A 22,091-nucleotide genomic window follows, 5' to 3' on the forward strand; every position below is an offset into this window, starting at 1 on the left:
CTCACAATGTGAAACCAAGTCTCGGCATGAAACCATTTCACGACGTGAAAAGTCAGTCTGACAGATATTCGAGCAAAAGAGTTGTAGTGAGTTCACTTGCTGAACTTTTTTCTCTCATGCACTTGAGGTCAGGAAAACTTATTAGAGACGATCCTACCTTGACGACTGTGCATCTAACCACCCAGAAACTTCCTACCAAAAAAGTGTTGGTTCAGGTCGCTTAGCAAGCACTCAATTGAGTGTTGCAGCTTGGAGAATCTAACCACTGTAAAAACCAGTAGTGAAGAATCCATGGAAAAAGGGCTAAGGTTCTCTAGACTGGGAGAGGAAGGGAATCCCGCTGTTCCTACGAAGTCCAACAAAATCTTTGATATGGCCAGGGAATTCTTTGGTCTCCAAACCGACACAAAAGATGAGGCTCAATCTGCGGGCAAGGGTCCATCAACGAGTGCAGGACATGGTCTAAAATCGAACTTAACAACACTAATAGTTCAAACATCCCCCAGGCACGCCAACACCTTGAGACTTAGTGAAATGACTCCTAGGGTTAGGCGAGACAAGGTAAATGCTCCCAAGACGAGTCAAATCTTCCTTCCCACATATGAGAAAGTGGACATCGACATGAAGCTGGCTGAAGCAGAGCGTCATTTGCGGCTTTTGAGCTTAAAAAGGCAAAAACTTGATACACAAAGAATGATGGCGAAACAGGGGGAAATTGATAATTTGTATCTGTTACGACCACGTGGCAAGGAGCCAAAAACGTTTAGAGATGCCATGAAACACATGGCGATTGAAATGACAGGAGGGATACCAGCCTTAGAACCCATAGATGAGGAACCCAAAGCTGAGGAAGACCTTGAAATGAAAGAAGAAGTAGACGATCAACCTAGGGCATCTGTTGAAGAAGAGGACGGCTCTACACCAGGGAGGAGATACATGGAATGATCGATAATCCCACATTTTTGCAGAGCATGGAACTCTTAATTCAACAAAGGCGTGCTGAGGTCGCCAATGATGAGCTAGGTGATGGAGGAATTGCCCAGACCTAGCTATAGACCTGGATTGGATAGAAGAACCTATGTAAGTAGAGGATGAGGTCTAAGTAGGGGGGATAGCTCCTCGGAGGCTAATAGTCGAACCCCACGCAGATCTAAATGCGGTCACAAGGGCTGACTTGTTGAACATGGCCACAAAAATGGGCAGAGGCATGGTTAGGGAACTGGGCATGGCCCTTGAATCCATACCATCTCAGATGGAACCGCACATCATTTCAAAACTCGTATAAAAGTTCTCGAGAGATGGGGATGGGGATCCAATCCAACACATAGAGATGGGGATCCAACTCGTATAAAAGTTCTCGAGAGATGGGGATCCAATCCAACACATAGAGATCTTTGAGTCAACATGTGAAACTTGTGGGCCGGTAAACGATGTGACCATGATACATGCCTTTTCTCTAACTCTAGAAGAAAAAGCCCACCAATGGTATCAAACCTTAAAGCCTGAAGATAAAGTTAATTTCACGCGGCATAAGAATGTGTTCATATTGAGCTTTACTCAAAGTGGTGATAGATGGAGTCTTGTGGCTCAGCTCCATAACATCAAGCAAAAAGAAAATGGATCCACGCGAGATATGTTTCTCGACTCAAGCACCTAAACTCAAGATGCAAATTGAGGGAAAGGTTAACTAATATGATAAGTTATTGCCATGTTTCCAAAGAGGAGTACGAGATCATAAGATGCATGATTATCTGGTGTTAGCCTAACCGACTACTCTGGATATGTGTTGTAAGTTGGCTAATGAGTATGAAGATAACATGCTTGAGTTGCCGCAACTACAAGATGTCAAGGTAGCTTCGGTAGTACGACATTGCGGGTCTCTTGTCATTAAGACACGGGATCCAAAAACAAGCAAGTTGGCAACATGACAGTTGAAGAACTCAGTATTGCCACTATGGAAAAGTTAAAAGTCAGCGATGGGAGAGAAGCATGAGGGAATGCCCATCTCTACACTCGGAGAGAGTTGATTTGGTGCTCAATCTATAGACAAAATCATACAAGCATTGAATGCCATCACCTTCTCTGTTGTGCTCATTGTCAGAACCAGGATTCTGCCTGTGCAGATACCCGAGGATCCAGCCTTTAGGACAATTACCAGCACCTAGAGTGCCACTAGCTTTACCAACACCACCAATGCAACCCAATGTGGTTGCAGGGCAGCCGAATACGTCCTACTTACCAAAAGGATGTTCAGGATGTAGGACATGTCGCCATTACCGCCACCTGTTCTACCACCACAGCCACCACAGGCCAAGATCAACCAGGTGTGGATTGAAGAACCCTTGGAAGAGGGGAAAGCTATGTGCGAAGTAAAAGTAAATAACGACTACTACGAGGAACCAATTGAGCTTACACTGGAGTATTGTCTTACAAAATAGCACACTAGTACCAGTATTTCAAACCACGGTACAGTGGAAAGGAAAAGACAAACTCGGCTATGAGAAGGGGATCCATACAGTTTTTTCATTGTAATGGACCTCATCGAGTAGTGGAGTGTCCTCTAAAAAATGTTGGTCAAACTTAGCCGATAGCAACATAGACCAATGCCATGCCAACTCTTTCATGTGTTAAGTGTGGTGTTGATCATCTGATTAAGGGCTACCCATATCGCGCCAATGGCAATGCTTCTACATCTAACCCTGCTACCATCAGGACTATAAGTATGAAGCCTAGAAATATCATGCCAGTAAATGTCCTGACATGCATAAGCAAAACAGGTGGACAAAGGTAAAAACCTAGGAGGTATTACAACCTCTACGAGACTGGGAGAAGGAGAAGAGTGAAAAAGGTGGGCAAGGGTGACACCTTGGTTGTAATGCAAGATGGATCCAAGGAAGATACGATTGACATCGGTTCCACCCAATCAAGGGAAGCAGACGATCAAGAGCCAAGGATTGATGAGCAAACAAAAGAGAGACCAGCAACCCCCAAGGGTATCCAAATGCGAAGGAGAAAATAAGGAAGCTTGAAGAAGCTAAGGCCCTTTTAGAGGAGTGTCAATGTAACCATGAAGCCGAATTGAGGGCTAACAAGGCTAGGGATACGGTGTATCCCCAGAATGAGTTGCTAAAAGAAAGAAAGTTGGATGTACCTACTCCAATTCCAGAAGAGTCCGAGGAAGGGACTCATAGTAATCTGATGGCAAGAATGTTTGAAAAGGCAGATCAAGAATTGTTGATCCTTTCATTCCCTAGGATTAAATATGAGACAAACACATGGAAGGAAACCTCACTTTCTAGAGAACCTAGAATACGCAACACGCTAGCATTGTGGGCAGATGTCAAGGATTGGGTAGAAGGAAGAATGAACCCAATGTTCACTACAAAGGAGAGCCAAACACCTCTTCGAAAGGGGAGTACCCAGACTCATCCAAATACCCTGTCAACTAATTGGGGAGGTATTATGAGAGCGATGACACAAACGCCACAATTCCAATCCACCATAATGAGTACCAAGAGCTTGCTATCCTAGATGGAGGTGCAAGTGTGAGCATTATCACCAAGTAATGTTGGGAAAATTGGGAAAAACCAGAGTTAGAAAGAGCAGACCTAATCGTAACGATGGCAGATGGAACATCCTCAAGGCCAATGGGGTTATCGAAAAACATTAAGTTTAAGGTCTTTTCGTTTTGCTACCATCATGCATTTGTTGTAATGGACTTCGCCAACAAGATTCATATGATATTATCTTGGGCAGAATTGATCTCCATACATGGAAGGCACACCCCATGGAAGGGCAATTGTTTGGAGATGATTCGGTCGTCACAACTGAATGAACCACATCCTTACAAGTCTGCCAACAACTAGTTAAAGAACACTCGTGGGAGGAGGAAGAGAACGAGATGTACACATTGCTTTCACCTCCGGACTTTAGTGAGAACTGGATACATGTACTTGCCACCGTAGATGTGATGCCCCCCAAGGGAACAAAATATGTTGAATAGGGTACGATACCCACTACCTCAGTGCGCATGGTAAATGTGCAACTCATGGAGGAGGAAACAAAGGATGAAGCCTCAAGCATAGAAGTTCCTTGGCCACATGGTCGCAACAGTACTTAACACCTCAGAAAGTGGTGGAAATAAAAGAGGTATATCACTCGACACAATGCCCTATTACTACAAAGTAAACCCACGGATGCCCAATGGCTACGATATCTCGAGGTCAGTAAGGTGCATGATGAGTTCTCTAAGAACTGGGATGAGGAGTTTAGTAAGATCACCTTGGAAGGAAAACGAGAAGAGAAAACTACTCTTCAAGAGCCTGATCTGCCTAAACTCACTAAGGCAAGAAGAAGAAAACAAAATAAGGCTCTAGCTGACGCCGAGCGAGAAGCAAGGAAGGTGATGGCTCAGAAAGAGGATGAGGATGACAACGAGCTAGATCTGCATCCAGTGCCAGATCATTTAAAAACCTACACCATCGATGAGCGAAAAGTGGTCCAACTGACGAAGACCAAAAGAGTGAAGGAGAATGGCCAGTCCAGGTCTTACGATGGGCCAATCAAAGTTAAGGAGGTAGATATTGTAGAACCAGGGGAGGATCCCAAACCTGTCTACATTGCTAATGAGAAGAGCTCATTGCTCTCTTTAAAGAATTCAAGAATTGCTTTGCTTGAAAATATATTGAAATGAAGGGTGTACCAACCGAGGTGGTTCAACACACTATTTCGATCGTGGAGGGATTGAGACCATCCAAGCAAAAACCTTATCAGATGAATCCTAAATACTCGGCTATTGTAAAGGAGGAAATCGATAAACTCGTTAGCTGTGGATTTCATCTACGAGATTGAGCACACAGATTGGCTATCACCTATTGTGATCATGCTGAAAAAGAATGGGAAGCTAAGAGTTTGTGTTGATCTCAAAAAGGTCAATGCAGCTACCAAGAAAGACCACTACTCATCATTACCATATATGGAGCATGTATTAGAATAGGTAGCAGGTGAAGAAGCCTATAGTTTCTTAGACGGGTTTTCAAGCTACAATCAGGTATCCATTGCATTGGAAGACCAACACAAGACAACCTTTAACACAATGTGGGGGACCTATGCTTATAAGGTTACGCCTTTGGCCTCACTAATGCTCCCTCAACGTTTCAACAATTGATGTGCACGGCCTTCAAGGACTACTTGCAAGAGTGGCTCGAGGTATTCATTGATGATCTTTGTGCACACTCACGATGGACTGAACATCTGGCTTGCATAAGGAAGGTGTTTGAGAGATGTCAATTCTATCGCATATCCTTAAATTCTTTTAAATGCCAATTTTGGATCAAGCACGGTGTTATACTAGGACACATTATGTCTAAAAATGGTATTTCCACTAATGAGAGTAAGGTGAAGTTGATTTTGGAATTACCTCCACCAACAAACTATAAGGGTGTACAACGATTTATGGGACATGTTGGGTACTATCAAAGATTCATTATCTTCTACGCTGAAATTGCCATACCATTTTATAGACTACTCACAGTCTTTAAATGGACTGAAGAGTGCCAAAAAACATATAATCACTTGTATTCCATGTACACATTGATGCATCAAATTTTGCTATAGGGTGCATATTGGCACAACCTGGGGAATTCAAATTGGATTACCTGGTTTGCAATTAAATGATGTAGAAATCAACTATACCACAACTGAACGTGAAGGGTTAGCCATGGTATATGCTGTCAAGAAATATGGACATTACTCTTTGGCCAATAAGTTTGTATTTTTTGTGGATCATCAAGCCCTATTGTATCTGGGTGAACAAGCCATGCACCACGAGAAGAATCACACGTTGGTTGCTCTTACTCTTGGAATTTGACTTTACGGTTATGGTAAGAAAAAGATCACAACATGTTTTGGCTGACCATATGTCAAGGATTCCAACAAAGAACTAGTAACTAGTGTAGACGATGACCTTCCAGATGCATGTCTCTTCAAGATTAATATGGCACCTGAATGGAGTGAGGAAATATCTCAGTACCTAGTATATGTTTTTACACAAGATTGGCTCTTAAACAAAGATAAGATGTGTCGGCTTATTAAGTTGGCTACACCATATCAACTCATTATGGGAGAACTATATAAGCAAGGAAAGGACGATATCCTGAGAAGATGTGTGCGAGAAGATGAATTCGTTACAATATTGGAAGAAGCACACTCGGTTGGAGGACATTTTGCTGGAGAAGTTACAGCTCATAAGGTTCTTCAAGTAGGACTATGGTAGCCTACGTTGTTCGAGAACACCATAGAATTTGTGAAAAGATGTGAGGAATGTCAACAATTTGTCATTCCACAACAAAAAGATCAGATGCTACTTACCCTTGTAATGGTAAGACAACCTTTTGAGAAATGGGGCATTGATTTTGTTGGACCCATTAGTCCAGTGGCACATCTATCACTCGTTATGTGATTGTGGCCACCGATTATTTCACCAAGTGGGCAGAGGCGAGAGCCTCTAGAAAAGCGGATGCTCGTACTACGGCTAAATTCTTGTATGAGCAAATCATATCCATATTTGGTTGTCCACTAGAATTAGTCAGTGTGACCAGGGTTCACATTTCATCAATGAGGTGATTGAACATTTACCCACAGGATTCCTTGTAGTATATCGTAAATCATCACCTTATTATCTAGAGGCAAATGGCCAAGCTGAGAGCACCAACAAGGTTTTATGTGCTATTTTAACAAAGACCTTAGAGGCCAACCAAACTGATTGGGAACACAAGTTAACTGCAACTATGGGCATATTGTACTTCGTATAAGGTAGTGACGGGATATACTCCTTTTTGTCTAACTTATGGCGTGCATGCGGTAATGCCTATGGAGTTCTTAGTTCCAAGCCTACGTATTGCAATACAAGAAAGTCTCACAGAAAATGCATTAGCCTCCCGAGAGGTTGATTGACTTAGAGAAACTTGATGAAACAAGGTTAATTGCATCACATGGGCTTATGGTAGTCAAGAAATTCCGATGGAAACATTGGTTTGACCATAACCTAAAGTACAAGGAACTTAAAAAAAGGAGACCTTGTCCTCGTATATGGTATCGAAAGCACCAAGAAAAAGAAGTTGAAATACCATGGGTTAGGCCCATTCAGAGTGTCCAAAATCACCCCACAAGGGTCAGTAAGGATCGAAATTATTGATGGGGTAAAATGGAGAGGTACATCAATGGGAGTAAGTTGAAAAAATATTACGAGTCCCTGGCACAAGAAATCCTCGCATGAGAGAATCTCTTGAAACAAAAGAAACATCTCGAACAAGAGAAAATCAGACAAGCTCGAGTGGAAGCCAAAATGAAATAGAGACTCCAAGCAAAAACCCAAGAAAAAACTCTGCATGTAAACATGGCTTCACTTACATTGCTAGAAGACGATGACCTGGATATTGAACCTGCACGCCTAAGTGTACAAATCTCTACAATGGGTGGTCAAACAAGAAGCATTGCACTGATTGACACTGGGTCAAGTCATAACTTGATGTCCTATGAAACTTGGGTTGCGCTAGACAAACCACACCTAGAGGCAACTAACGCCAAGGTTAGTAGTGTCCATTTTTCCACTAAAACCGTGGGGTTTTTAAGTATTAGCATTTCCATAAAAAATAATCCCTTGGTTGGAAAGAGGTTTGTTATGCCTGTTGCAGGAACAATGGAAGAAGAGATGATATTAGGTAGGTCGTGGATTTGCGCCACCAATTGTACCATCCATTGGGAGAAAAGGGAAGTGCAGCTCACCCAAGGCCATGAATCCATGACCTTTCAATTATGGAGTCCCTTGAAGAAAGAAAAGTAGGCAATCGAATGCGACATGGAGACACCAACAACAAGCAAAGCAGGAGACCATAGGGTAAAGACATCAACCTCCAACAAACCTCACCATGCAAAAGGTTTGCCATAGGTGCACTCTATGTCCACAACACAAAAACAGTGGATTTCAAAGTCCAAGGCTATTATGATAGTGTTGACACCTCTCGAAAGTGTCACAACAGTACAACAAGGATACACGCAAAGGCCAAGGGAGAAAATGTTTAAAAAGGAAGTGGCAACACAGATGGGCCCTAGCACCATCAAGAATTCAAAGGCGGTGGGTGAGAAAAGACATACTTAATGCTCAAGGATACTATAAAGGAATCTCACAAGTATGGGTACCAAAGAACACAAGGAAATCCAGTGCAGGAATTACCTCAAAAGGCAAAAAAGAGAGAGACAAGAGCACAAGCAAGAAGACCAAGCTATATCTTATGTCAAGGTAGCACCAAGATTAGTTTGGAAAAAGAAAACAATTCAACCAAATGGACACAGAAGTGCCACACCTGCAGTGCCAACATCACCACCTAGAGAAAACAAGTTGAGCCAAGCCTTAGACAAAGGTAAAATGAAAGTGGAACCACAGGCACAAGAAAAACAATAGATTCAAGAAGATTCCATAGATGTTCTCCTCTAGTGGATGGAAAACAAACTAAGGAATTCTCATTCCGAACTAAAGCGTCTCCAACAACAGATACCAACTAGCTCTAAGGTTCAAACTTGACTCCTTTGGAAATAAGAAGCCAAGGGGAGGGTGCAAAACGGAGAACTACCTAGTGTCAAACACACGACTTCAATTTTCCAAGGATAAATTTAGAGGGTTAAGCATTTCACGCTGTGAAATGCCTCAACCATCTCACGCCGTGAAACAAGTTCATATGTTTCACGAGCTGAGTATCTATACCTCAACATGCATATTTTTTGCATTTGGACTTATTGAGCTTATAGGACAATTTAGGGTATCTCCAGTTGCATAAATAAAGGAAAGAAATTCAGCTGTAAAAACTCTGCTTAACAGCATTTCACATCGTGAAACATTGCAGACCATTTCACATCATGAAACTCTACCAACCAATTCACGTCATGAAATGCTAGGGATTTCACGCCGTGAAACAACCAACCAAGTCCAACGAATACCTTTTCACCACATGGCATCCCCAATAAAGAGGGCCGCCATACCTACAGTTGTGGGCCATAAAAATGAAAACTTTCCTTTTTTCTTCACTTTGCTTCATCATCTTCCGAATTCTGCACTCTTGCGCTTCTCCACTCAGAGCATCACATGCGCTTCATCATCGCCTTCGTTGAGTAGTTCAAGGTTTCCTTTCTTCTTCAAGTATCGTTCTTACAACTTAATCATTCATTGATTCTTATTAATTGATTCTTTCACATCAATAATTCATGAATTGTCGATTCAATCCATTTTGGATTAACAAAGATGCTCCTTCCATTCAGAACATTAATAAGTGCTATGTAGAGGCACTATAAATGTTGTACATTATAAGCTATTGGCCAGCCAAGGCTTTAGTTAGTAAGTTTTGGGTGCCCAAGTCTAAATAAGGGCCAGTTGTATATAAGGTAATTTCTCATAATGGAAAGACACAATCCCCTTTTGTGCTATGAGAGCTCTTGTCTTGTCTTGTGCATGAGAGAGAGAGAGAGAGAGAGAGAGAGAGAGCGTGTGTACTCTAGTGCATGTGCCTCTTCTATGGTTGTGTGTGGGAGAGTGAGAGGACGATTGCCTTGCATTTTGGTATGAGCGACTCCGCAGTGGATAGAATGGAGGTGGAGATTGGAGGATTGGAGCTTCTATAAGCAAGCTTGGAGAGCGTCAAGGGACGTGAGCTCGGAGCATTGGTAAGTACCCTATGACAGTTGTTGTCTATTGCTTATTTGGTGAATGTGTGGAGTTCTCTTGGGAGGTGAATGTGTGGAGTTCTCTTGGGAGGTGTAGTAGGCCATAACACATATTTGCTTTGAGCTTGATAAAAGCTTTGTGGTGCCTTCTCCCCAAACTTTCTAGCTCAACCAGTTGTTGGTGGCTTTAAACAAGAGATTGGTAGGTAGGCCACTTTGGCATAAGTTCTTCTTCAGTACCCAACATTGGAAAATTTGGATCCATCTTTTGACATTTGTGCTTCTCCAGCACCCATCTTGGATGGTATTGAGCTTTCGCCTTTTTTTCTCTTGGATTTCTTTGAGCCCATGCTTGATTATCCTGCCTTGCACCTTTGGGTAGCTCTTAAGATGAGGTTTCTATTTAAGTTACGAGACAATTTCTTGGAATTTGTGGTGCAATCCCCAGTGTGGATTGACCCTTACGTAATCTTAATATCTTTGAATCTTGTCCCTTAGGTTGATCCAACTTCAAACATAGATATGATTGCTAATTTTAATGAACTAGATGGACACTTGGCACAGTTGCAAGGGCTGTGGTGTACTCATCCCACTCCACCAAATGCAAGCTTGGTTAATACTAGTTTTTTTCTCTTTCCACTTCATGAAAACACATGCTTGGAGCATCACTTATTGTAATTTCACACATTCAATTAATATACTAATTACTTTGAATATTTGCATCCATTGTAAGAATTTTAATTTGTCCTCTTGGTAATCTTAGACTTACCATCAAGATCTTTAAGAGCATTTGGATTAGAAGATCAAGTGTGTAGATCAATATTTGTTGCATTTCTCTAATTTATAGTTGCACCTTGTTCTTGCTCCAATCATAAACAACCATTGCTATGCTAAGCCATGGTCTTTCCAAAGTAGCACCAAAAGATGGAGAGAATCAGAAAATTGGCAAGATTGCTAACGGGATTTTGTACATTAGGTCCGCAATCCGGATTATATCTTCCATTAGATGAAGTGGTCAAATCTTTACTTGATTTGTTAATTTGATGGCAAATTCCAAATTTTCTTCTATGGCGAGCTTCCATCCAATATTGCAACAAACCTTGGGAAGTTCTTGTACTCCATTGGCAAGGTTACATTGGAAGAATCACTCTCCCACATTCTTGGTTTACCTTCCATTACATTGACCTTCATTTCCTTAGCAATTGAATCCCTCAACTTAATGCAAATCATCACTAGTTGAGTCTTATACTTCTCCAATGAGTTATCAAATCTATACTTGGCTTTGTACACCCACTTGGTGACAATAACCTTCCATTTTTGTGAATTCTCCAAGTGTGGTTCTTCCTTCATCATCTCTGCCACATGAACACATTATTGTCAAGGTTTTCTTAAGTCCTCTTTTATTCCCCTATCCTCTTTAACCAATCTTGTCACGTGGCATATCGGGGATGGTCATTGGATAATTATCACATCAAAGAGTTGCTTGACCTACTTAGAGGATAGCTTTCCCCTTTATTGTTTTGCAAGCACATTGTCTTCATCTTAAAATTGCATCATTTAAAGAGGGAATCTATGGATCCCCTTTTGCAAGCACATTGTCTTCATCTTAAAATTGCATCATTTAAAGAGGGAATCTATGGATCTACTTATAGTGCTAGGTAGTGATTTCTTGGATGGTTGATGAAGTGTGAAGGGAAGATCCTCCTTCCTCTAATACAATTATTCTAAAGAACACCACATTGTGGCTCACCACAATCTTCCTTGCCTCAAGTCATAAGCTCACCACAATCTTCCTTGCTTCAAGTCATAGGTTCAATAATCCTTTTACTCCATACTGTACCCCATGCTTCTTGCAATAGGCTACTAATTTAACATCTTTTTTATCTCATTCTGTTACATTGCAAGCTAAAATTCTTGGCCTTATTTTTAAGAAATATACTCAAATCTTCCTATTGTAGCTCTCAATCGACAATTTAAAAGAAGGTCAGACCGTCAAAAGTTGCAGTTGTCATCTTTTCATAGAGAATGTTCTTGATAGCTAGCCTCTTGCAAAAATGGTTATTGATGGTGCATTATATAAGTTGCAGTCTCACATCTTAAAAATACTAATAGGTACTCCATAATCCCACTTTTTGCATATCTTTTAAGATTGTAAAGCTCAATTGTCCAAATCTCACATGCTACATCTTACTTATGCCCATGTCAACTTGGGTAGCAAAAGCTAAAAGATCATTAAAGGTTGTTACACTTAGTTTCTTTTCCAACAACATTATTGCTAGCATCCAAGATGATTGCACCATCTTAATCAAAGTGACAAGTCACTGTCCGTGATGATCGTGATAGATAACAAGTTCCTCTTGATTTTTGTACATGGAGAATAATCATTCGAAAGCTTTTTACCCTTTCCTTTCTTTTTGCTCACAGATAAAATAGAATCCTCACCATCTCTTTGCTTTTTGGCACATCACCTTCATAGAACTTAATTGAGTCAAAAGCGAGAGGATAGTTACAAGCTTGTGTATTTAGTGAAGTAACAAGCCTATTGTACTTTTTGAGATAGGACCTTTATGCATCTATATGCAAGATCTTTGATCCTTACCCCAATGCTAACGACCATCATTCAATCATAAAGATTCTTGACTCTTGTGATAAATTGCTCCACCACTTTTCCTATGAGCAAATTCTTTAAGGTAAGTTGATTCTCAAGGTCCTAAATCCTTCTCTAATTTGTGGTCTCATACTAGTTCACAAAAAATTCTAAGAGCATAAGGAGAATCAAAGCATTTAGAGTAATTATGTTGGCTATTCAAAGCAATTATTGCTTAATAAAAAAAGAAAGAACACTAATCTCATCACCACAAATCTAATCGATTTTTCTCATACAAATGGTCAACAAGTAAAACGTGATAAAGTTCCAAATACCACACAAATGAGTGGTCAAAACAAGTGGCCCATAAAGATGCTCATAACAACCATAACTTTTTTCTCATTCTGAGAGTTCTTCACCTTCAATCATGAATAACAGTAGAACCAATGAACCTTACCAATCAAAACACAATTGGAGGCCTCTAGCCACCCCTCAAAATACAAATCCTAAATCTAAGTGGACACCTTTGCCAATGAATCTGAGATTTCTTCACCTTCTCTACATCTACAATAATCAATAACCTTAGAACCAATGAGCCTTACCAATCAAAACACAATTGGAGGCCTCTAGCCATCCCTAAAATTACATATCCTAAATCTAAGTGGACAGCTTTGCCACTTCACAATGATACAAGTCCTTAATTTCTTACATCTCCCATTGGGGAAGGATGAATTCCTAGACTTTGCTATCTGGCATCATACACCTTAAACTCCATTGGTCAAGGTGATCTAGTCGGAATTCTAGGTGCAGTCCAAACCCTAGCTCGACTTGGCTACTCGTTGACCTCATGTAGTAACTAAAATGTTACCCTTATGGAAGAGCATGTATCATATCATCGAGATAGCAAGGTTGACAAGTTACATAGGCCTCTATCATCATGGATCTTTACATACAACAAAAAACAATTAAGAGAACTCTCTATATGGTCAACAAAGATACAAAAAATTGAGTCACAAAATATGGTGAATGCAAACGGTAGTACTCGATGCCACTAAATTCGATGAAGATTTTGTTGATGAGACATAGAACACCACTAGAATGCTCAAATTGTTGAAGCCACCTTCATCCGGTGGCAATTTCATATGGAACCACCACTTGGGTCCCAAGCGTGAACCACTCACGTGCAATAACTACGTCCAATTACTTTTGGTGCCATGTGAATGTTGCTAGAGCCTGTGTGAGAATACACACATTATGCGTACAACGACCGACACTTTTGAGTGTAAAATCAGAGAACTTCATTCTCATGTGAACTCACTCTCATTGTAAGCTCACCATGCATTTGCTTTTTTCTATAGTGCCGGGGTGCTATCGTTGCTGTCCTGTTGTTGCCAAATCGTGGTTTTGCTCTGGGTGAGCTACTAGGTAGCTATTCTCTCCTCTCTCTTTATTAGATGCTTTGCTAATAAGGAAGCAGCACCTGTCTCTGTACGCGTTGTAGTTACGAATGAGGAGATGCTGAAGGGAAACAAGTGCTACTGATATCTGCTTCTATGCTTTTGCTTGCAGAGAGTACGCCCCTTAGATCAATGCCAGAGAAGCATGGCTAGAGGAAAAGAGAGCAAGTTGAGTATAAGTGCTATTTTTGGCGAGCTCTATGCGCACACCACCACAAACAAGCTAGAGGAGCTATTCTACAGAGCAGCAATGTTGGTGCTGTTAAAGGTTTGGGATGTTGCCAGAGATCACCCAGTGAACTGCTTCACCACTCATGTAGATGGAATGAACTCAATTTTTTGTTAAGAGAGTGCGAAGCTCACTGTTACTCAAGCACTGGAATAAGTCGTGCTATTGCAAAATTTTGAGAACGTTTTAGAAGTTGCCCAATGGAACCTCTCTCTCTCCCCCCTTATTCTTCCTCTAGATGAGTTTCTCTGTAAATGTCATTTAATGAACTGTAGCAGCCCTGTAGATAGAAGTGCACACCATCTATCCTCTCTCTATATAAAAAACAGCTAAATAAACCCCAAACTCAACCTAATTAACCTCATCTTATTAATAGTCATGCTAATCATACTCTACATGCTATGCAAGCCCCCAAGAGTTAGTGCAAGTTCACACATAAAGATGTCACCTTAGTGGAAATATCTTTAATAAATAACCCATCAAATTGAGTTTCCATCACTTCTTTGGAGGTGAAGGGCACACTTAGCTATGATGAATGCTCGCACTAAAGGGAACACACATGGGCAGTAGTTGCCAGTTGGTTGGGCAAATTGCACTGCTTTGAATAGAAAAAATTAATATAAACCAGTTAGTTGGTCTCATCAACAAGACTTTCAAAAAGAAATTTGTATGTCCAGTAGGAAAAATACACCAAAGAAAGTTCAAGTCCGTGCAAAAGCAGCTTGCATGTGTCCCAACAGCTCCACTCATTCCGTCATCTTTCTCTTCTACCTGTTGTCCATACACAAATCTTGACAATCGCATCCCCTCTTTCGAACTATCCATATTGCCTGAGCTTAATGCTCGCTTCCTTGCACACAACCCAAAGAAAAAGGAATATATATATATATATATATATATATAAGTGCTACGAGCATGCAATGCTTACATACATACATACATATATACATATATATATATATATAAGCATTGCATGCTCGTAGCACTTCTCTCTCCCGCCATCCGTTCACATATCAACACAAGTGAGAGAAAGAGAGATCCCATTCCTTTTTCTACCTGCTAAAATTGGTTAGCACTCATCAATAATGCTAAAATCTAGTCTAAAATTGTTGGTCAAAGCTTCGTCAACCCTTGTCAAACTTGATCAAGTGATCAACTCTGGCTAAACCTGCATAAAACTAGTCAAAGCTGCTACAATATGATCCAAAACAGCCCAAAATTTGATCAAAAACTGTGAGGGAAGCCTGGACTACCATCTTGCAATCTCCAGCATCAACCGACGTCGAGAGACGAGCATATACTAATTCTCCAATGCTGAAAAGTTCATTTTGTAGTATACTTAAAGGAATTTTTTACAAGGAAAATAGCAATAACCATGAACCTTTGTTGCTTTTAGGGTCTACACTTACTAGCATTAGGCAAGAGCGGACTCAAACACAATCTTCTCGGAGCTCCCAATTAATTGACCCCATGATGCTATGTAACTTGCCGATATTGATGCACTCTGTTTCTCATAAGCTGCCTTGAGTTGTGTCTTGTTACATATAACTTGCTCCCCATAAGGTACTCTCTCACATTTCAAACAGTGCGATTGGACTTTGAGCTGACCAATAGCAATTTTGAAAATATGTCACATATTTCCGTTAGTACTTGGACCTCTAATTGAATCAATCTAACATGTAAGACATGATAATGATAGAAACCAATTAATATGGGAAAGATTTCACAGCAGGAGACACGCAACATTTGTCGTTCTTTGGGGAGATAGAGGAGCAATACTTTTTCAGACGTCCTGTATATTACAAGGTCTGTGGTAAGTGTCATTGTGTTTTTCGAGAGGGTTTTGGGTGTCTCACAGGTTTTTTCCCATACACTGATCAGATGAGAAAGCATTGGCAGAGTCTATTGATGGGCATATAGACTGGACAGTCACAATGCCAGGCCACAAACAATATCCTTGAACAGTCCTAGGATATCCCATGATAGTATACAGGTGCACCGTTCGAGACATTTAACACAGCTCCACATCTATGACCACTTGAGGAGGATGTTGCCATCAAAGTGATAGAGACCAAACGTTCAAGGCCCCATACTAGACGGACTCAGATAAACACAAAAAGGTGTCCATAGTTAACAAGACTTTCTGGAGCCCTCCTTTGCTCCTCTTATCCTCCTAGACTTGTGAACACTTGGCTGAGGGTTCTACAGCATAGAAAGCTCTGGGTCTTCACCTTTAAAGTCCACTTCCTGTGGACATGGTGGAGGCTGTCCTACATGAGATTAAGGGACAGCTAATGCCGCACCTACTTGTAGGCTGTGTTTTTTTAGTGGAGAACTCCTCACTGTATGATGAAGGGGAAGGAAGCTCTTCCACCATCCGCCGATGTGGTTTCTCTTGGAATGCCACATCACGGTCACTAACCTTGGCCTTGTATAATTGGTAATTTTTGACTGCACACTTTAACCCAAGCAAACGCATTTGTAGCTCTATGGATCTAACTTGGTTTCCTGAGCGTCTGACTCGTAAACATGACATTCACACCATACACACCATAGACATGTAGAGTCATGCCTTTCATTCCTTTCTCTTGACAATGTAGACAGCAATGCTACATTCCTCCCAAAAGGAATTGCAAAGACCTCTTCCATTGAACATACTCCTTACCATTTTGCAGATCATCCCGTTCTTGCACTCCAAAGCCCCATTTTGCTGCAAAGTCCGAGTCATGGTAGGCTGCCAATTGATGTCATGCTCCTTCCAAAAAGCCATAAAGTCATCTGACATAAATACACCTCCTCAGTTTGTCTTAAATTTCATTAGCTTGGTGCTTCTCTCAGTATAATTTTTTCAAAGGCCAAAAAGATGGCCTAATTTTAAAAAAAGTACCTTTGAACCCTGCTGCAAAATCTGCTCCACCTGGTCTATTTCCTGATATTCCAATCTGCAAGGCAATCCCAATGCTTGCTAAAGGAATTAAAGCGATGCAAGACTGCAGCAGATCATCAGCACTGCAGAATTTATGGCGACATGCAGGTGAACAGGATTTGAATTCCCAAAAAAAGCCCTACTGATTGAACAGCCTTGATCCTGCCTCTAATGGCCCGTGTCCTTGACAGGTTGATTATCCCACAAGCACAAGAGGAATACCAGATGGTGCCATATATAAGGAGAGCTGCACATGGTCATTCTTTCACCCCCCTACATCAAAGGGGCAATGACATGGGTTGGGCAATCATGGGACTGGGACACCACACTCAGAGGAGGGCCATTCATCTAGTCTGTGTAAGCCCCTCCGTGGTTGTTGAGCATTCGTCTTCAATGTTCAAACATATTCATGCCTCTCAAGCTATTGTGAGGTGCTCCCACTTCAGTAGCTAGCGCTGATGTTAAAGACCTTAACCAAAAAAGCCAGTATTCACTTTAACAACTAAGATACATCCATGCAAACTGTGCTCAGCCTCCTTTTTTAGAATTCTCCCTTCCATTTAAGCTAAACAGCTCAACATATCCTGCTCCATCATGAGTCTCAGCTGAAGCATAGATATTCGACAGCATGACAAATGGAGCCGCATTGCCAGGATCTAAATGAAACACACGCATGGCAACATATTCTCCTCGTCCCACATCATTCTGGAGTCTGCAGGCACCCAACAAGGTCATCAATGAGACAGTATTTGGATTACATGGCATCTTTTGAAGCAAAATTTCTGCCTCATCCAACCGTCCTGCCCTTGCAAGTAGGTCAATCATGCAATTGTAATGGTCCACTAGAGGTTTTATGCCATGGTCTTGAAACATAGAGTCAAAAAATTGAAAAGCTTCATTCAGTAGACCTCCATGGCTACACGCAGACAAAATAACAGCAAAAGTGGCTTTGTCTGGGTTTATGCCTTCGTGCTCCATTAGGTTGAAAAGGTTTAGGGATTCCTTGCTATGACCATTTTGAGCATATGCAGCAGCGACCGCATTCCAAGAAACAGCATTCCTCTTTGACATTTTGTCGAATACCCTTTGTGCATCTTCTAGGTTTCCACATCTCCCATACATGCTGACAAGACCATTCCATAGAAAAATGTCAGATTGGAATTCACTGCTCCAAAAGAGAGCGTGCATTTGCTTGCCTGATGGTAGATCCATCTCATTGCCACAGGCAGAAAAGATGCTGAGAAAGGTGACCTTGTCTGGCATTACAGACTCTTGTTGCATGTGCTTGAAAAACTGAAGTGCCAAGTTGCCTTCTTCAAGCTGCATGTAGCCTGCAATCATAGCATTCCAAGAGAAAACATTCCGATCGGGCATACTGTTGAAAATCCCCTTAGCATCTTCCAAATGATTGCATTTGGCATACATCTTTACAAGGGCAGTGCTCAGCGGTACATCTACATGATTTCTGCTGCCCATAATGCAGGCGTGCACTTGTTGACCTTCCTTTAGTGCTGCCTGACTGGCACAAGCATCCAGAATGCTAATGAAAACAACTCTGTCTGCTACCTCTCCTTCCTGTTGCATTTGCTCCAGAAGTTGCAGTGCTTCCTTGGCTCGTGCATGGTGTGCGTATATTGCCACCATTGTACCCCATGAAATTATGCTCCTCTGGGGCATGTTATCAAAAATCCCACGTGCCATTTTGACATTGCCACACTTGCCATACATGTTGACAAGAGCAGTCTCTACAACAACCTCACACTTATTTTGACTGCCAACGAGGCAGGCATGCATCTGCTTCCCTGCAGCTAAGGCTTCCCGGTTGGTGCATGCATCAAGATATGTGACAAATGTGATCTTGTTCGGCATCACACATTCCTGCTGCAATTGCTCGTAAAGTTGCAAGACCTCAAGGCCATCCCCATGTTCAGCACGTACTGCTAGCATGGTAGTCCAAGTGATGGTGTTTCGCTCAACCATGGTATCAAATGTTCTCTGTGCACCTTCTAAACTCCCACAACTACCATACATGTTGATAAGAGCATTGCCCACAGCTACATCTGATTTGAATCTGCTATCAAGGACAAGGTTGTGGACATGTATTCCATACACAAGGGATGACTGGCTAGCAAAGGCAGCGAGGATGCCAATGAATGTGAATTTGTCAGGAATCAACCTTTCTTGTTCCATTTGTTTAAACAAGTCAAGGGCCTCATTACACCGCCCTTCATTGCTGTATGCTGTGATCATCGCATTCCATGAGACCACATCTCGTGAAGGCATTTTGTCAAAGGTCCTCCGTGCATCTGCCACATTGTCATTCTTCCCATACATGGTGATGAGGGCATTTACTACAACAACATCTGACTCCAACTTACAGATAAATATAAGATAATGGACCCTTTTTCCTATATCTAGATATGCCCGGCCGCCCTTGCTACATGCAGTAATGACTGTGATGAAAGTGAGCCTGTCTGGTATAACCCCTTTGCCCTCCATTTCTTCAAACAGCTTAAGGGCATCCTTGATTTTCCCATCATGGACGTATGCAACAATCATGATCCTCCAAGTATATTCATTTCTTTCACCCATGTGTGCAAACAGTTTCCAGGCATCGCCAAGGGCTCCACAGTCACAGTACATTTGGAGGAGAAGGTTTGCTAAAAACGTATTTTTCTCTAATCCGCTTCTAATCAGGTGATTATGGGATTGTTTACCAATCAGAAAGGCCTTCTCGCGTCCACACCATCTGAGCAGAGAAGCGAATGAAGAGGAGCTTACCTGGGCGTCGCTTCCTCCCAGCTGGTTCAAGGTGGCTGTGCACAAAGATGCCTTAACCTTCCTACGGTAGAACACCATGCAAGCGCTGCTCACACATTGTCTGGATGCAGGATGCAGGTATAGAAATGCTCGTTAGCTTCGTTAGCTTTGCAAAACTTTTTTTCTTTATATAATGTTTTTTGTTGATGTCACTCTTTTGTATTAATTAAATTTTTTTTTGTTGGTAGACTAAGGTTGTGAGCTTTGAAAGAAAAAATAGAACCTTAATATAAAACATAATGGTAAGGATCCAAAACATTTTACAATTTGACTATTAATTAATTTTTTTGTTGGCGGTGCTTTAATTTTTTAGGAAAAAATTAAAGATGAGGTAAGGCCCATAAAGAGAACCTTCAATGTACATGGCTAAGGTCCTAAACTTTAGGAGAAAAAAATGGTAGATGTTTATATGCACTCTTTTGGTATAACCGAAGTAATACAATATAAAGAAAAGAGAGAAGTACATTTCGGGGAAAAAGTTGACTTGTATAATACACCAAACAGAAAGACTTCATTACAAGCTGTGCATTGTACATTGCATACTTTGAAAGTGAGTTTTTATCAAAAAACTATAGAAAACAACCATCTTCTTCATTAAGGCCCACATATTTACACACTTCAAGAGATAGAGGTATAAGGTATGTCCTTCCACAATAGATCTTTTAAAGTCTGCAGTCCTTTCCCACACGGAAAGAAATGATGTGTTGTAGTCTTGTTATTATTGTTCTGGCACATCATCATCAACCACAATCGGGTTGTTTCGAGTCCCTAGCTCATTGTTGTTCACATATTGTTCTTCCTCAGTGTTGTCGCTACCTTCATCTTCATGTTGGGCTCGAGGTGCTGCATTCATATGGTTGAAATATCTTCTGCCAGGTTCTTCCGAGAGACGAAAATTTCTTCAATATCGATACATTGGGTCAAGTGAGGGAGTTTCATTACTTTCCAAACAGTGGCCGATCTTTGCCTGTTCATGTCGGAACCGGTTTTGGGAATGACCCATGAAGTAGCTGGGTAGTATTTACCCGTACGTATCATCTTCAAAAGTGTGCTTTGCAATGAGGCTCCTAGTTTATTAGCTATGTAGTTGTCCACATATACATATGCTCTCTCAAAAAAGTTTACAGGTGATAGGCAAACCTTATTTTTTAAGTCTGCCTGGCCATACAAAGCATATAGCTGTCTACCTCTTGTTATCTCTTTGGTTGAGATGTGTGAGAAAAATTTAAAGTGTGGCTTGTGCAAATCCTTCATATACAATAGCCTATCATTCCTTCTATTGTGTGCATCCTAATCTGTCGAAGGCCTCTACACATCACCAGGCCTCCTTCAGGTTTAAACAGATCCTAGCCTATGTATCTCTTTATGGTTTTGCCTATGCTAATTAACGATGGTGCCATTAAACTAGCCATCATTTGAAAGTGTAAATGATTCAATGTGCCCCTTTTCTCTAGAGCAAAGAGGCTTTTAAAGCATTCCATTCTAATGAATTCTTCTAATGGTTCCCAAGAAGATAGTTTGATATCACCATTCCCAATACCTATAGTCACAGACACTTCAAACAGCCTTGTTTTTTTCTCAACTGGGAATTTAGGTATCTTGTGAACCAACGGTTCAGATGTCTCTGGCTTTTTGCCTTTCTTATGAATGTGTGGATCCTGTAGTTTACGAGAGTAGACATTTCAAATAATTATCGTTTGAAATATTACATGAATGACATTTAAAGCACAACATAAAGGCTTTACAGTCTTATGAACTGCAGATTGTGCCTGTTATTTAATTGAAGAATGTGCATTTTTATTCACTTTAGAGAATGCAAATAAATAAATAAATAATAATATTTTTTCTTTCTACATAGCGGACAGAACATGTCCTACAATATTTGTAGCCTTATGAAGTGCATATGAGTTCGTTATGAAGTGCATATGAGTTCCTACAATATTTGTAGCCTTATGAAGTGCATATGAGTTCGTTATTTTTAAAGAATGTTTTTTTTTTAATGGAGTGCGTATGACTGCAATACATGGATTTTTTAAAATGCGTAAGCAGACAAGAATAATACCCTACATAATCAAGTGGAACATGGACATTTATATTAAAAAAAATTAGACTAAAAAAAGGAAAATAAATAACTTATTATTCTGCATGGCGGACAGAAAGAGATGCTAAAATCTTTCTAGCCTTATCGACCTGAACAAAGACATTAAAAAATAAATAAACATTCGTGTATTAAATTTTTTTTCTACACAGGGCACAGAAACATACCATGGAATATATTCACGGATGTGGACAACCATGCACATGCATATTTTAAAAAATATATTGGAAAATTACATAGTGCTTATTATCAATCGACAC

At 40.8% G+C, this 22,091-nt stretch overlaps 1 protein-coding gene across 1 annotated transcript; it reads right to left on the reverse strand.

The window, feature by feature from the left end:
* Positions 1-15,680: 15,680 nt before the first annotated feature.
* On the reverse strand, positions 15,681-19,829 carry LOC147610178 (pentatricopeptide repeat-containing protein At5g27110-like). The gene is made up of 2 exons (XM_086786216.1): positions 16,875-19,829; positions 15,681-16,765 (listed from the first exon to the last, which is right to left on the reverse strand). The coding sequence occupies exon 1, from the start codon at positions 19,770-19,772 to the stop codon at positions 17,442-17,444; it is 2,331 nt and encodes a 776-aa protein (XP_086642342.1). The 5' UTR covers positions 19,773-19,829; the 3' UTR covers positions 15,681-16,765; positions 16,875-17,441.
* Positions 19,830-22,091: the final 2,262 nt, after the last annotated feature.

This window comes from Cibotium barometz, chromosome 49 (genome assembly GCF_041138505.1).
Source record: "Cibotium barometz isolate CiBa-2024 chromosome 49, ASM4113850v1, whole genome shotgun sequence".
In the NCBI taxonomy this organism is placed as follows: domain Eukaryota; kingdom Viridiplantae; phylum Streptophyta; class Polypodiopsida; order Cyatheales; family Cibotiaceae; genus Cibotium; species Cibotium barometz.